The 13,791-nt window shown below is 38.7% G+C and overlaps 1 protein-coding gene across 4 annotated transcripts in view; it reads right to left on the reverse strand.

The window, feature by feature from the left end:
* The window catches only part of Ppargc1a (PPARG coactivator 1 alpha), a 630,627-nt gene that overhangs the window by 88,759 nt on the left and 528,077 nt on the right, over window positions 1–13,791 (reverse strand). The window contains exons 1-2 of one of the 4 annotated variants that reach the window (XM_076938491.1): window positions 1,372–1,742; window positions 629–792 (exon numbers count right to left, since the gene is read on the reverse strand). The exons of 1 other annotated variant lie outside the window; for it this stretch is intronic. In XM_076938491.1, the coding sequence (XP_076794606.1) occupies window positions 629–792; window positions 1,372–1,483 (276 nt within the window). In that variant the 5' untranslated portion in view covers window positions 1,484–1,742. Of the gene's footprint in view, window positions 1–628; window positions 793–1,371; window positions 1,743–2,378; window positions 2,550–13,791 lie in introns of those variants that run through there. 2 more of the 4 variants (XM_034508741.2, XM_076938493.1) reach the window with 2 other exon arrangements.

A 13,791-nucleotide genomic window follows, 5' to 3' on the forward strand; every position in this document is an offset into this window, starting at 1 on the left:
CACAACTGTAGTCTTAGTTTTTACAATAAGATTTAAGAGGCTAACGCAGTCTCTAAACACAAAAGGCTAATTATTGTACGTTAGTTCACCCCAACAGACAGTCTTTTCCTTTAGTTAAGGAGCAGGCAATAAATTAGCTTAACTGCATGGATGATAATGATTCATTATAATTAAGTATAATTCTCCATTAACCTTTCAGAGGTTTTGGTGCCATTGATGGTAAATTTTAGAGAGAGAGAGAGAGAGAGAGAGAGAGAGAGAGAGAGAGAGAGAGAGAGGAGAGAGTGAGTGGACTTGGTAGCATTAATTATATTAATAAAAAAAAAATCTTAACTTCTGATAAAAACATCAGCACATCAGCTGAGCCGGGAGGAGTAATGGAGGCGGTGCAGTATAGAACGACAGTCTTCCTGAAGTGTGTCATGTGAACTGTCTCTATCAATCTTAGTAACCTTATTGTACATCACCTCCATTAAACTGTGAAACACCAGGAGACTCTGAGTAGCTCTGGTGGTTTGGGCTTTTATTAACCAATACACTGTCCTGTCATTATGTGCGAAAGGGCATAATAGGTTTCAAGATGACAGCAAACATTAATGATTCAAAAAATGAAAGCTGCCCACGCTACCTGCTGCTTGTAATATTTCCATAGGCACGGAAGATTCCCAGAGCCACAGCCTCGAAGGCACGGGTTTCTAGCAGCTGGCTGTCTACTGTGCAGCACTAACTGGCCAGTCACAGCTGACCCAAGACTCAATCTAAGGCTGGACACTGAGCCCTTATCCCCAACTCCTTAAGAAAAACAAAAAAAGAACAAGCTTAAAGCCCTGATTATAAATGGCTACGAAGTTTATTTGCAAACAACTACAGGAATTTTGACTACTAAGGCAAATATCCCTCATCTCCTTTAGAACACAGCACTTCAATCTCTGACGATCCAAGAGTAAAAATGAAAGTGATTTGGTGCCAGCCAGACAACCACCCACGGGTTACGCTGGCTACTCCAACAATTAGGACTTTGAAGCCACTTAGAACTCTGACTTCCAATAGCCACAGGACACATGAATTATCCATATCTATTCTGCCTTGCCAAGAAATCACAACAAGATAACAATAATTATAACCCGCAAATCCGAGCTGCCAAAGCCTGAGGAAAACAAACGGAGCCAACATCTGCAGACCCAGCAAAGAGTTAAGGACCCAGGGCACGCCTGGCTAGATAGGGAAAATGCATTCGCAGGCGGCCTCACCAAATCATTTTCACTTTAGATGTGTATCACTGCACCACACGGACATCTTATTTAATCAAATCACGTGTGGCACTTGACCCTCCCCCTTACCCTACGTGCCCCCGCTACCGGGAGGAAGCACCATTGTTAGTTAGCAGCTCCGATCCTCCGCGCAATTCAATTCGGGTCCATCTCACCAGAGTCCACAAAAGTTTCACTTGTTTTCCAACTTGCCCAAACTTTCCCGAGAACATTCCATTGTACTGAATGCAAACACGCTGAAGTCCTCTGGCCCCAGCTAGACTCCAGAGATTACGAGGAAACTGCTTGTGTTTTTTTTCCTCCCCTGTATGAATTGTAGCCAGCAGAGACTGTGGAATTGATGTATTGCGGTCTATTTTTACACAAGCACTGAGCAGCTCCACACACGGTCTGCATAAACTCCATTCTCTCCCAGCTTCAGGCAGCTCTCCGTGGTAGAGAGATTTAACCGTTCGGTTTCTCTCGCCACAGAAGCAAACAGAAAACCTTGCTCTCTTATGCTGGGAATTTTTTTTAAACTCGCTAGCCAACCCTTTCAGCCACACACAAGTGTTTTAAAGGGAACAGCACTATCGTTTTGTGTTCTGTGGGAAAAGCAATCTAACTCAGCCTCAGCAGGATTATTTAGGATCTTGTAAATTCTCTGTTTAATGAACAGAGAGAGGAGGGCGGAAAAATAAAAATCCTGACGAGAGTCAAAACGAACACAATCCATTTTAATGTTTATCTTCATTTTCTTATAAATAGAAATGGCATTTTTCCAAGCAGGCCACTGAACACTGGAAAGACTTCAGCTCCTGATTCATATCAATATCTTAGAGCATAAATATTGCATATGAGTAGAAACAGAGCCAAAGGCACATGGAAAGAGTTTCTAACTGCTACAGATACTGATGACAGCAGCTAAGCTTTGATTTGCTCAAGGCATCTCCGAGCCACCTTAAAATAGCAAACTTATTGGAGTTAAGATAAGACTGAGATTTCCCTCTCCAAAAGCTCCCGCTGAGCTACTTTCTGTGTCCCCTCCTTTCCCCTAGCCCATCCCCCCTCCAGGAATCATTGCATCTGAGGGAAGCTCCGGTCCTGCAATGCCCAGCCCCAGCTCACCTCTATGTCACTCCATACAGAGTCTTGGCTGCACATGTCCCAAGCCATCCAGCTCCTGAATGACGCCAGTCAAGCTTTTTCAACTCCACTCCACTCTGACACACAGCACACACTCATGCAGGCAACCAGCCCCTTACTGAGAGTGAACTGAAGGCACCTGTCTTACTACAGTCCCCAGTCACATGACAAAGCTATTAAAAAGTAGGCTGGGCTGTCACTCACCCAGCCTCCCTTCTCCTGTGCAGCTTGCTGCTCAAACTCCTGACGTCACTCCGAGGCAGCCCTCTGCCTCAGTGAAGTAACGCTTAGAGAGAGGGGGGGGGGGGGGAAAATAGAAGAAAGGAAACACTTGGCCTTTGGGAGGCTTCAAGCATCACACTGTGACTAAAGCCAGCTTTGAATGCCACCATCTCTAAACCGGAGCGCTGGTCATATAATAACTCTAATCTCCTGCAATCTTTTTTTTTAAATTTATTTTTCATCCAAAACAGGCAAATAGCTAAGATCCCTTGTTACTGACACAGTAACTACACCCTTGCCTAAAATGTGTGTGCTTGAAGGATTGGTTTCCGAGTGGACCCAGACTCAGCTTGGAACTGAAGCAAAAGCACCTCATGTGATACATTTTCATGAGATTCTTTTTTTTTTTTTTTCTCCCTATTAGGGGAGTGTTTGAAAGCAAGGACTCTCTCTCTCTCTCTCTCTCTCTCTCTCTCTCTCTCTCTCTCTCTCTCTCTCTCTCTCTCTCTCCCTCCCTCCCTCCCTCCCTTCCTCTCTTCCTTCCTTTTTTCTGTTCTTGTTTGGTCAACAAAACAACCTCATTTGTTTAGTTCTAAACAAACTCCTCTACCCGAAATCAGCTGTCTCTTTGGCAGTAGGGAATGCGGGTTTCCAAAACTGTTACTGCAGTTTGATTTGCTCCGTGTCAGGCGAGCAAACCACAACACCCTAGACTCTTGGGTTCCCCTCATGACTCTTTCTGTGGCTCTCATAGGCTCCCAGAAAACAAATGTTAGTAAATACAATTGCCGCTGCCATCCCTGAAACAGTTTAGCGACTCAACTGCCCCTCTGCCCCCCCCCCCGGACTTTTTTCTTCTCTTACATGTAGCATTTTCTTCCTCGTGGCCTCGGGTGCCTTTTTGAATAAACATTGGATTCCAACTCTAGTTCCCTGGGTTGTACAGTTTGTTTTTGAAATCAAGGATGCCCAGGGAATGAAGGAAAAAAACTGAAATGGTATCAGCCGAGATGCTCATTTCTTGAGTTTTGCTTACTAATATTTTTCTGTCGTACCTGCGTCAACGAAGGCTAATGCAAGTGCAACTGTTTTTCCTGTGACACTACATACTGAATACATAACCAACTCTCAGCACTTTCCATAACACTTGGGTGCTCAAACTTAACCCTTCCAGGCACAGGGAGAAATACACGGGGGAGCTTCGAAAACATATGTTCATAACACCTCGAACCACACAGACTCAAAAACCAGCTCATTTCCTTTACTTGACAGTAATTTAGAAAGAAGAAAAAAAAAGTCCCTATGCATCTAAATATAATTTATAAAGCACCATTCATTTAAACTCCTATTCCACTGAGGTTAATTTAATGTGTTCTTTATTGTGTATCCCCTTAGAAGGAAAACATTGGTGACTTCTCTCAGTTTATTTAGTCAGTTACCCAAACAGTGAAGTGAAAGAAAGAACTACAACACAAACAAAAGCCCACCTGCCTGCTGCTTACTTCAGACCCTGTAGAAGGGGTCTGTTTGCTCGGGTGTACACAACTAGTAGCCAGTGAAGAAGGTAATGACATCCACAGTTTGTCAATCAGTGAACAGAACAAGATGGGCAACAGCTTTGGCATTCTAAATTAGGCGAGTAGACTTCACTGCTACAACTGTCCTCTTCAAGACAGCAGAGAGGCATTCTGCATTTAATTTTCTAATTCAAAAAAAAAAAGAGAGAGAGAGAGAGAGCCAGAAAAGACAACCCTGGGTTCACTTTCTACATGCAATTAGTAGCCTTACTCTGTACTCCCACAAAGAAACACTAATTTTCTTCCCAATTAGATTTTTACTTAATGTAAAACTTCAGTAAACTATTAAAATTCAGGACAAAGGTCATGGGCTCTACCCTCCACACAGTCAACTGTGAAATAATGCCGGCCACTTAGCTACAAGGAGTCGATGTTTATTAATTATTATCAAGCCATACTGCCATCCTGTTGGTAACCGATACTTTGGTTTCTCTTTGTCATGTTAGGTATCCACCATACATTTTAAAAAGCCCACTCACACTTTTTTTTTTTTTTTTTTTTTTTGCACTAGATCACTCTGCATTATTGTTTTGATATTTTAACTTGCTCACACTGAGTGGTGGCAGGGTTTTTATCTATTTTATTTTCTTCTCTTCTTTGCCACCTAATTCTACTTTGAAAAAATAACTAAACCAGCACATCCATGATGCAAACAATCTGCTTGAAAGAGCTACTCTGTCCTCTACCTTTATAAGAAGGCTATGTAGGGATAGAGAGAGCACGGGGCTGGTAAGTACAGACACACTGCCCTCTTCCCCTTGTGTTTTTGCTGCTATAGAAGCCCATTTCTAACCAATTTGTTGATCAAGTCAGAATACCCTCCACTTGTTTCTTGGGTCTCGAAATTACAACTCTAACGAGAAGGATATTTTAGAAGTCTTATCATTTGGTTAATTAACTCTTCAAATTAAAAGTCCTCTTCTGTCCAGCTTTTTTCTGTCCTCAAGAGAATTTAAATTGTTAGTTGTTCACCAACCTTGGGTTTTTCTGGCTCCCCAGGCAGTTTCTATATTTAATTCTCTGTCTTGACTACGGTTGCTCACTTTCTCTGTGTAGCCTGCCTCTCGTTTCTTCCACAACTTTGTATTGAAGATTCCCAAATGTTTGCTTTCAATAAACTAATGTCTATGGAAACTATATAGTGTATTCAGCTGCACATTGCAAAGGCTGACAGAAAGTGCATACAACATGAACACAAAGGAGTTTACTTACCATTTGGGGAGGGGGAAGACTAAACCCTAAGGAAGGACAACCATTTTCTACAAAACATGAAGTCTCTCATCTTTTTCAAAAATCCCTTTTATTCTGTAAAACAAGCCATTTTCAGGGACAAAGTTCTTATGCTAATAATCCCAAGTCAAATCCAAATCAAGCCATGTTTTCTCAAAACAATGGATAAAGGTATTTATTAACACATGGTGGCTGCCTGTGGTGCTGTGTATCTACACTGGGTAGATCCAGGTCCCTAGAATTTCTCCTTTCAGTAGTTCTGTTCACATTTGTTTTCCAATATCCCACCATTGCTGGAGGCAAGAAAACCTAACTTTTAAGTTGATAATATGAAGGGGTAGAGCAGGTGGAGATAGCGACCCAATGGGATGGGGAAGAGATTTCAACATTGTATTAAATATATTTGATAACCTGCGTGTGTTTCCTTCCCCGATCATGTCGCAAAGTATAGACTTATGTCTGTACGTCTGTCTGTCTGTGTGTGTGTGTGTGTGTGTGTGTGTGTGTGTGTATTTTCATACTCTATAACAGTACATTTCTAAAACATGAAAACAATCACACAAACCAAAACATTCAAAGCCAAATACTTTGAACAATAGCAAGACCATGAATTTCGACGTTAACTTGTCCTATGATCTAAGAAGAAAGCTCAGAAGAATCACAACATAATTTTCTTCGCCCTCTTGCCCTTATAAGCTTGAAATAATGTAGACAAGAGTGAAGTGGAGGCCAAATCTTTAAAGAAGAAAGTAGAGAGAGGGAAACCATGAGCAGCCAGAGGCAAGAAGAGCAGCATACCCTAGAGGACACACTAATCAATGTGGTCCTCAGAATTCTCCATCAAAAAAGTTATATGCCCACTTTACAGCTGAGAAAAATACAGCAGCCAGAACGGACAGACAGATCTTTAAAAGCCCTTCATAGAAGAATTACAGTATTTACCCCCAAATCAAAGGTCTTGCAAAAATTCACAAGGCAACCCCTGGAAAGACATAGGTACAAAAGGAAACCAACATTCCCAGGACTTCAACCTTCGTGGAGCATTCTAACAGAATGAACAGGGGCCTGTCCAGAATCACTAACATTTGTAGAGTTAATCATTGGTAAGAAGCGTAAACGGTTTGCTTTTAATTCCTAAAGGGCCCTTGATCCCAGCACCCCCACACCACTTTCTGAATACATACTCCGGGACTCTCGTTAGAAGCTCAGACTGTACAAGGCTTCAGGATTGAAAGCCGGCTCAAATGCAACAGAGGTCTCTACTCTGAGTTCCCAAACCCAGGCTGATTTTATAACTAAGGGGATGGTTCTATCCAAAAGAGCAAAAGATCTTTCAGTGAAACAGTGAAGGAAAGTGGGTAGACAGTTTTAAATGCCTGTTAGCATTTGTGTATTTTTTTTCTTTTCATTCTTTTTTTTTTTTTAATAAGCAAGATTTGATCAACATTTTGAGCAACACAGTTCTCATCCCCAGTAAAATCTTCTGCAAAGCCCCATGGAATACAACCAGTCTCCGTTAGACCTCAAAATGTGCTTTTCACTTGTTTTTAATATAACAACCAAAAATATCATGAAAATTAATCTGAGCAGTAGTTTAGTATTGGACTAATCTGAGAAGAAAGCAATAGTGTGCTCACTAGGAACACAAATAAGAGATAATAAAATGTTGATTAAAATCTGATATTGTCTGATGTTTAAATTGGACATATTTGTGAAGCTACAGATATTTTCATTTATCTTAATTTTTTAGGTTAATTCATCTATACTGTTCAGAGTGATTACTTAGATAAGAAATGTTTAACAGCGTTTTTTACCAGTATTATTTTCTGAAATAAAAAATAGAACTTATTGCATATTTTAAATGTGGAATGTATTAAAAAGTGTTAATTTTTTACCCCTAAGTATGATATTTAATTTAGTAAGAACATGTTTTTTATCTTATTCCCTGTGTTTGGTGAGGACTGGGGAAAATATGTATATGGATTGTTTAAATGAAAAACAGGAAAAGAAATCAAACTGTGCTCCTATTTGTTAGTTCTGGAGTTGAGTCTCATACTTATCAGCTTAACCATTTGTTTTTATGGGAGAAGACTGTACTTTGTAAATAGCCTCAAAAAAAAAAAAAAAAAAAGAAAGAAAAAGAAAAAAAGAGGAGGAAAAGAAGAATAAAAGAGTATTGTTTTTCTTTTCTGGATCACATCAGATAGCCTGGAAGGTTTGGGGGGTATTTCTTTTTGTCCATATTTTTATTTTTTCAGTACCTTGATTTGTATTTCACTCTAGCAAGCTAAAATGTGCATCTTCACAGTGTGAAGGAAAATACAGGGATTATCATCCTAACTAGCAATTAGCTTGAAGGTAGGTGAACAAGAGATAAATTTTGTACAATATATGAAATCTTACTTGATATTAGTAAGTCAGACATGGGAATTTTAAAGAAATTTCCTTAGTAAAGAATAGCAGGTCTAGAATATACCTTCACTTTTCATAACTACATCTAAAAGTATAGATATTATATATAGCTGATAGGGTTACAAATAGATAATTTTTTTCTAGAAGGCAAATAGGTAATATGTCTCAAATATATCTAAGTGGCTATCTACATAGTCTTAGAAATTGAGTTCTACAATTATCCAAAGAAATAATAGAAGAGTGCCTAAAAGATTTTCAATGTGAAAATAAATGATGCTATACCATTGGTATTGTTGAAAATTTGAACACAATGTAAAAGCCTTGGGTGATCTACTTAACAAATTATAAAGCAGGGTTTATACACATAGCACCAATGCTATTGTGAAAAACCTTATAAAATACATTTAGTAGCATAATGGGAAATTGTTTAAAATATATTGAGATTTCTCATTAGATTTGAAGTAATAATAATTGTAAAAAAAAAAAAAAAAAACTACCTAAAAAGTTATGCACAAATACATGACGACAGAAAGAGAGAAGTGGTTGAGAACAGACACGATGTTCAAAGAGCTGAGGGCACTATAAACATGTATTAATTTTCTTTAGTGTGTGTCTATAACTTCCAGATTTTCCTAGCTATACATACATCACATATATTCAGAAGAGGACTAGCTATTCTTTTTTATTTAAGAAATAGAGAGAGATAGAACTAGGGTCATGGCTTCTTAACAAGCACGAGACAGAACAAGCAGGAACAGCCCCTGAAATCCAGTGCCATCCTAAATATTCCTCATTTGTTTAAGAGGAAGCCATGGCTATAAGGTCTAGCATCCTTTCCCCCAAGGCTGTGAAGTCTAGCCCAATGCTGAGAGGAGTCACCGTCTGAGACGTCACTACCATCGTTACTTTGTTTACTTACTGAAAATGTTATCAAATTAGGCACACACGATTTTAAAACTATAATTATCCTTGGGAGGGCTAAAATTTTACCCTCTTACGTAAGGTATCTGTTTGTTATTCCTGATTTCCCTTCCCTTTTGGCATACAGGTCAGGAGCATAAATCAAAAAAAAAAAAAAATGAAAAAGAGAGAATAATGTCTCAAGCATTATCTGACTTAAAGACTAAGAGCATTTCTTAGGAAGAGAGCCTATGGATTAGGGCTTGAAGGTAGAGTATACAGTTAGGGGAAAGCTAACCAACACCTGCTCTAGAAGGGGCTTCTACAAAAGATCTAGAATTGCCTTCATAGGGAAAACAGAATTCCCATTTCAAACCAGTGTCTTGCAAAGTGACCTTCTAAAACACCGAGTCTCCAAATGTGGAGCTGCCTACATAAAAGATCACATGGCATCGTCCTGTTTTACAGAAGGAACGTTCAAATAGCAAATGGGACCAATTCATCTTCCTTTTCCCAGAGAAGAATCAGCAGAAATGGAAACCCGACTATGTATCAATTAAACTTATCATGCCTGTAGTTTCTCAGGTCTTTCCTTCTTACATGTGACTGGTGATTATTTTGACCATAAGGAGGAATAGCAAAATAAATAGCCAAGACTAGAGGGTTCAGGTGACTTCCTGGAGGCTCAAGTCTCTCTATGAATGTCACTTTGTGGTTCTTAACTCAGCCCAAAGTACAAGAATAAAGCAAAAGTGGATAGAGCCTTAGTCCTCACATGACTGAGGCACTAGCCAGCGATATGACTATGGATAGTTCATTCACTGACATCAAGCCTTAGTCTCTTCATCTTTCAGAAGAGATAGATTCAATTATGTCTAAGATCTAAAATACCGTGGTGTGACCACATTGACAGAAGTAAACAAATCAGGAAAACCTTTGCACAAGGTGAACACAAACATCTTAAGTCATAGATTCTGGGGTCAGTAATAACATGCAAATTTCATGCTAGTTTGTAGAAGAGAGCACAGCTTCATTTTTTCCCTTCTTATGGAGATTTAATTACTAACTGTTCTTGGAAAAGAACTCAAGAGAACTGATACCTCTCACACTGTAAGCCACATGACATTATGTCACATGTAAAACAGAGCCACTGTTTGCACAGTAAGTCTAAAAACCACACAACTGGCATGGAAGTGACTGTTTACTTACATCTGCATAGAGACAGAATATAATGATGTACCAACATCTAATTTTTTTTTTTTTTTTTTTTTTAAGATAAGAATGCAGTGTTACAAGCCGGGCAGTGGTGGCTCACGACTTTAATCCCAGCACTTGGGAAGCACAGGCAGGTGGATTTCTGAGGTCGAGGCCAGCCTGGTCTGCAGAGTTCCAGGACAGCCAGAGCTATACAGAGAAACCCTGTCTCAACAACAACAACAACAACAACAACAAAACAAAACAAAACAAAAAAAAAAGAATGCAGTGTTACAGAAAGAAGACTGAAGAAAGAAACTGAATCCTAAGGTTACGATTTTGTAAAAACATAAATGAGTTTTGTAGCACTTAATCACCATTTTAAGTACCCCTCTTGCCTGCTAATATCATAGTCACACTTCTTAAATAAAAATCTTGTTGTATTGAATAAAAGATTCCATGCGAATTTGGAAGGAGATGCTCGGGTGAGACTGTCGTACAGTGCCAAGGAAGAAAAGGTCATATGCCTGTATATTAGCATAAAATTATTAGAATATGTATTAATGTATTGGGAACACAGTGAAGGATAGAAGGTTGATGGACCTAGGGATTATGGCTTCCTTGTTAAAGTATTTTCTCTGTGCATTCAACTCTTTTTAGCAAGTGGTATATGATTTGTTCTTCAGCATCTTTCATTGTTACCGGCTGAAAGATTCTCTTCAGGTTAAATGAATAGCCATAAGCACTTGAAATTTTCTACCAAAAAATTTGGAGAGGAGCTAATGGTGACAGGAGACTAGGAAGAGAACAGGTTAAGTCATAAACCTCAGTTGAGACAATGCCTTAGTATAGCATCAGCCAACTCCAAGCCAATGCTATGTCTTAGCAAAGCTTCATAATTTGCTGCAACCAAAGAAAATGGACAGTAAAACAACTAGCTCAAGGGTGCTTAAGTTCAGTGTCTATTAATCAGCTTGTGAAAGGGGCTGATGAGATTTCCCATGTTGAATAACCTGTATTCTATGCCTTTCTGTAGTCTCCAGGTCATGCTTTGTCCAAGCAGTTAAGCAGATTGGTTACTCCTTCACCCCCTTTCACAACAAAAGTCTCTACTCTCAAGATGGAACTTTCTATCCTCCATATTCATAGATTTGTTTCCATGAAGAGCACCTAAAAATAGGCTACACCTAACCTTTCCCTCAGCTTCACAAAGCACCAAGTAGACAGTCCAACCTGGTGCGCTGCTCTGGGTATTTTCAGCCTATTTGGTCTTTGTCTCCTTTAGCTCATCACCTAGGGCCTCATCGTATGTAAGTAAAAGCCTTGAGCTTTTGCCAGTGGTTTGCTGGAATGTGTCACGTACTGAGAACCATATCTCAGCTGTGTGATGTTACTTTTAAAGCTATCAAATCCCCCTAAACTTTTAAAATAGTAATTAATGGTAAATAAACATATTCCTTCAATTTTTCTATTTTGAATATTATGATTTGACTATTAAGACTCAAATACTTGAGAAATTGAAAATAAATAAACTTCACATACTCAAAAGTAGACATCTCAATGACTATAATGTACAGCAAAGGCAGCCAGCCAGCCACACACACACACACACACACACACACACACACACAACTATAATCCCCATGATTCCATTTCAATAAGACACCAAAATGGACCACTAACCCATGCAGCTGGAGGACAGAATTGGCTGCACTTGGTAGCAGCTAGAGGAGGTGGTCCAAAGGCAAGAATGCACTGGGGCAAACGTTACATGGTCTCTGTTTTGCTGTCTGTTCTGGTTACATGGGTATGATTAATTAGGGGAAATAAATTTATCTCAGCCCTTTTGATGAGGGTTGACTTTAATTAATGACATTATATCCCAGCAAAGGATTAAATACATTGAGAAGAAAAAGATAGTAATATTTCTATACCACCATGTTTAAGTTTGTTTCCTTCCTGTTAATAAAAAATTCAAATTTCAATTTACCTTCTTAGGTCATTGAACCACTCAGAAGACTAGGAGTGAGACAGAAAAGAAACTAGAACCAAAAGGCCTGATGTCTGGGGTTTGTTTGTTTGACCTTGGACAAACCACTTAACTTCCTACATCTTTGTTTGTTTATTTGTTTTGTTGTTGTTTGATTATGGATGTGATTAAGTGTTATATGTAACAAAAAAAATTCCAAATCAAATATTTTAGTACATTTATCTTTGGCTCAAAATTCATTACTAAGGACATTTGACTTAGTTTGAAAATGTGTTCTCCTTCTCCTTAGAAATAGCCCAGAGAGTCATACTCTGTAGATCTGTGAACTCTCTAATGAGCACCAGCATGAAGATATCTATTTGACATTAGGGTTAAATGAGGTATTTATTGGTCCTGTGACTAGCTTATGCATGTAATCAATAACAATACCTATTATTCACATACAAACATCTGAAAAATCAATTTAATATCAAGCAAAAGTAGAGTTTGATTTTTGCCTTGTTTCCTCATCTAAATGAAAGAAACAATGAAAAGAGGAATGAAGGGATGGAGAGATACCTCAAGCTGCGGAAGACAGCCCCAGCCAAGCTGTGTTCACAGCCTGTCTTAAACTGACTTTCTCTGAACGCCTCAGTAACACAGTTGATAGGCATAACCAGTGCCTGTTGAGTTCTCTGCTCACAGAAAGAAAAGGAAAACAGAACAAAACAAAACCAAAACAAAACAAACAAACAAACAAAAAGTCCCTGTATTTTTTTTAAAGATAAAAGTACTAAAATATTTTATTTGGATACCTGACCTGGCTCTGCTTCTGGAAAGACCATCTATTTCCAACCTTCAAGCAGGCCATTAAAAGTATCTGGGTCCAAAGACTTTCAAGAAATTTTATATTAAGAAGCAACCATATACTGCATAAAAAAATGACAAGAAATTATGAGTTTGCCAATGTGGGACCCTCAAGAGCATTCATGGCATGTGAATCAGACACAGAAGGCAGGTAGAGAAGCAAAGCCAGGGTATCAGAACAATGCAGTGCAAAGTCAGTTTTGCCCCCAGTAGGCTATCAACTAGGTTGCCTTAGCATTCACTCTAATGGGAAATCTCTTATCAATCACACAGTTACCTTTGCAACTGATAAAGTTACACAAGTGGGATCTTAGTATATTTTGTTTGCTATGTTGTGAGCTTTAAATTTTCAAAATTGAAATATTCCATAAAATGCCCCTATGATTTCCAACTCAGTATAAGAAATGGAATGTGAATTATCTCATTAATAATTTATAGATTACATGTGGATAAAAATTTTTGCATGTACCCTGTTAAATAAAAGATCCTATTAAAATTAAATTTATCCTCTTGAAAGGCAGTTACTAGAAAATTTTAAATTACATGTGTGATGTGTATAATATTCCTCTTCAACAGTGCAAACCCTTTATTTAGTCTTCAGGTTATATTAGAGATGAAATATCAAATCAGTGAACTATGGGAATAGGGACTTAGGGAATGAAAAGGAACAGATGAGCATGGCTGCACCATCCCTGCACAACTCCAGGGGGCGCCACACCTATTAGCCTAGAAAGATTCATCTCCAACAATGCTCAGTGCTTGAATGGGCCTGTATTAAATGCTACATAATCTATCCTTCCTCGAAATCATTAGGAATCCCTTCAACAATATCCCTGGGGCAAGCCTATAAATCTTTTCAGCACCTTCCACACCTTTTTAAAAATACATACATAATAATGAGATGCAAATGTGAAAGCTTTACCCAGTATTCTGAAAGTGAGACTGTAGATACTAGAAATGATCATGTTATAAAACTCTGTTTGGTTGCAGAAGAGGCCCAAAGCTCACTAAGTACACACAGTGT

This window comes from Arvicanthis niloticus, chromosome 7 (genome assembly GCF_011762505.2).
Source record: "Arvicanthis niloticus isolate mArvNil1 chromosome 7, mArvNil1.pat.X, whole genome shotgun sequence".
NCBI classification, from domain to species: Eukaryota; Metazoa; Chordata; class Mammalia; order Rodentia; family Muridae; genus Arvicanthis; species Arvicanthis niloticus.